Source organism: Eimeria mitis, genomic scaffold (genome assembly GCF_000499745.2).
Source record: "Eimeria mitis Houghton genomic scaffold, Emh_scaff1554, whole genome shotgun sequence".
Taxonomy (NCBI): Eukaryota; Apicomplexa; class Conoidasida; order Eucoccidiorida; family Eimeriidae; genus Eimeria; species Eimeria mitis.
This window is the reverse complement of record NW_013569758.1, coordinates 1-2,836: the sequence shown is the minus strand read 5'-3', so window position 1 is coordinate 2,836 and position 2,836 is coordinate 1. Positions and strand designations below refer to the sequence as shown.

General features: G+C 53.8%; 1 protein-coding gene across 1 annotated transcript in view; it reads left to right on the top strand.

Annotated features, from left to right (window-relative positions):
- Window positions 1-2,665, top strand: part of EMH_0039420 (vacuolar protein sorting 18, putative) — a gene marked incomplete at both ends in the record, with an annotated part of 11,387 nt that extends 8,722 nt beyond the window's left edge. Inside the window, 7 exons of the mRNA XM_013495395.1 lie at window positions 210-507; window positions 764-893; window positions 1,101-1,409; window positions 1,548-1,768; window positions 2,009-2,131; window positions 2,303-2,419; window positions 2,612-2,665. Of these exons, the coding sequence (XP_013350849.1) occupies window positions 210-507; window positions 764-893; window positions 1,101-1,409; window positions 1,548-1,768; window positions 2,009-2,131; window positions 2,303-2,419; window positions 2,612-2,665 (1,252 nt within the window). The remainder of the gene's footprint in view (window positions 1-209; window positions 508-763; window positions 894-1,100; window positions 1,410-1,547; window positions 1,769-2,008; window positions 2,132-2,302; window positions 2,420-2,611) is intronic.
- Between the last annotated feature and the right edge of the window lie 171 nt (window positions 2,666-2,836).

Below are 2,836 nucleotides of genomic sequence, written 5' to 3'. Positions count from 1 at the left end.
GGGTTTAGGGTTTAGGGTTTAGGGTTTAGGGTTTGGGGTTTAGGGTTTGGGGTTTAGGGTTTGGGGTTTGTAGGCTTGCAAATGCGGGGGTTTCACTTCACTGGACGGCACTTTGCTGTTATCTAGTTAAGGGTTTAGGGTTTAGGGTTTAGGGTTTGGGGTTTAGGGTTTAGGGTTTAGGGTTTAGGGTTGTGTGTGTTCTGGTGCAGCCTTGCGCCTGGGGAGCGCCCCTCACCGCAGCAGGTGGTTTTGTTTACGTGGCTGCTGCAGCTGCTGCTGCAGCAGCTGAATGCATGCGACGCAGAGACCCTGAGGGCTGCGTCTCCCCCTATTGCTGCAGCAGCAGCAGCAGTACCGGGTGCAGCAGCAGCAGCAGCAGCAGCAGCAGCAGCAGCAGCAACCAGCAGCAGCAGCAGCAAAATGGCTGCACTCCAAGACACGCTGCAGCAGACACAGAGAGAAATACGATATCTTCTCGCGGAGTTTAAACATGTCCATGAGCTGCATGTAAACCCTAAACCCTAAACCCTAAACCCTAAACCCTTCTGCCCTTGGAACCCTAAACCCTAAACCCTAAACCCTTCTCCCACTTACACCCACAGAGAACACCGCAGCTCCTCATGTGTGCGTACTGCTGCCGTTGCTGCTGCTGCTGCTTCTACTGCTTCTGCTGCTGCTGTTGCTGCTGCTGCTGCTCCTGCTCCTGCTGCTGCTGCTGCTGCTGCTGCTTCTGCTGCTGCTGCTGCTGCTGCTGCTGTTGCAGGCAACTGTCGTGGGTCTGCTGCAGAGCAGCGGGCGTAGCGGTTTGCTGCGGGAGTTTTTGCTGCTGATTGGGGACGAGGAGACATGCGCCCGTCTCTTTCTCAACTCGGCTCAGTATAGAGATGCTCTCGGTAAACCCTAAACCCTAAACCCTAAACCCTAAACCCTAAACCCTAGATACTAAACCCTAAACCCTAGTTTGGGATGGGTCCGCTACAAGAGGCAGAAAACACAACAGCTATGGCTCGAAACCCTAAACCCTAGACTTTTAGAGGCTGCGGTGAATACTTTAGGGTTTAGGGTTTAGGGTTTAGGGTTTAGGGTTTGTGGGTGTACAGACGCAATTCTATCAATCCAGAACCCCAAGGCCCGCTGCAACTTATTTGCTTCTTATGCGCCGCTGCTGCTGCTGCATCACCCGCAGCAGTTTGCTGCTGCAGCACGCAGGTCAGAGCTGGGGGCGCTGCAGCCGTGGCTGCTGCTGCCGGCTCTCATGCTGCCAATCGTTCTGCTGCAGCGGGAGCAGCAGCAGCAAGCTCACCAGCAGCAGCAGCAGCAGCAGCAGCAGCAGCAGCAGCAGCAGCAGCAGCAGCAGCAGCAGCAGCAGCAGCAGAAGCTACGCATGCTGGAAGGCCGCAGTGCAGCTCGTGAAGCACTTTGTGCTGCACCATGGAAATAAACCCGGTGCGCTCAGGGTTTAGGGTTTAGGGTTTAGGGTTTAGGGTTTTGGATCTAGGGTTTAGGGTTTAGGGTTTAGGGTTTAGTTGTTTTGTTACACTGTGCAGGGATGTCTTTCTCTTTCGGTAGAGGCAGCCTGCTGCATACAAACGGCATCCCAGGCGTCAGCAGCAGCAGCAGCATCATCAGCAGCAGCAGCAGCAGCAGCAGCAGCAGCAGCAGCAGCGGTTGCAGCTGGGCTTCGCCTGCAGGCCTGGGGACCGCGCTGCTGCTGCTGCTTGCTGAGGCCCCCTACGACTCCGAGTCCGAGCTGGCGTCTGCAATCGCTGTGCGCCAAACCCTAAACCCTAAACCCTAAACCCTAAACCCTAAACCCTAAACCCTCGACCGTGAACCCTTCATCTAATCGTAAACCCTCAGTTGTAAACCCTCGCTTTAAACCCTTCAACTCCTCAGCCAACGCAACCGCCGCACCGGCAGCCTCGCGCATCGTTTGGGGGGCTCTAAGCCTCCACTCTGAGGGTTTAGGGTTTAGGGTTTAGGGTTTAGGGTTTGTGGGGATGTGCAGGACAGCGGGGGAGAGTTCGATGCTTTGTTGTGTTTGCGGCACTGCCAAGAGAAGCAGAGGAGGCGCTCCGTCATCCTGCTGTATGTACACCTCAAACGCTACCAGGCAAGACGAGGGTTTAGGGTTTAGGGTTTAGGGTTTAGGGTTTAGGGTTTGTGATTCGATGTGTAATAATTTTTTTTTTTAAGTTTCTTGTTCGCTCCACTGCAGAATAAAACCAAGGGTTTGATCCCTAGGGTTTCGGGTCAAGGGTTTAGGGTTTAGGGTTTAGGGTTTAGGGTTTAGGGTTTACAGGAGGCGGTGCATATGGCGCTAGAAGCAGCAGACGTGCCGCTAGCTGAGGAGGCCGCGGGCTGCTGCGTCGATGAGCTGCTGCGGCGGAAGCTGTGGCTAGACATATGTCGCTACATTGTAAGCCCCAAACCCTAAACCCTAAACCCTAAACCCTAAACCCTAAACCCTGATTTTGGATATTTCGTATATACGCTGCACGGGGGCTGGGACACGAATACCCTAAACCCTCGGCTACAGCGGGGCAGTCACAACTGCGGCAAAAAGGTCGAGGGTTTAGGGTTTAGGGTTTAGGGTTTGAGGTTTGTGAAGCCTTTAACAAATATTAAAAACAGCTGGGGGCTGATAGAGCCTGCTGGGGCTTAATGTAAGGGTTAGGGTTTAGGGTTTAGGGTTTAGGGTTTAGGGTTTTGAGGGTTTGATCGTCACAGGCCAAGAGCGAAGACGGGGCTTCTTTACTAACCCTAGTCGAACGCTCCAAGCAGTGCATCAAGATACAGGTAAGAACTAGGGTTTAGGGTTTAGGGTTTAGGGTTT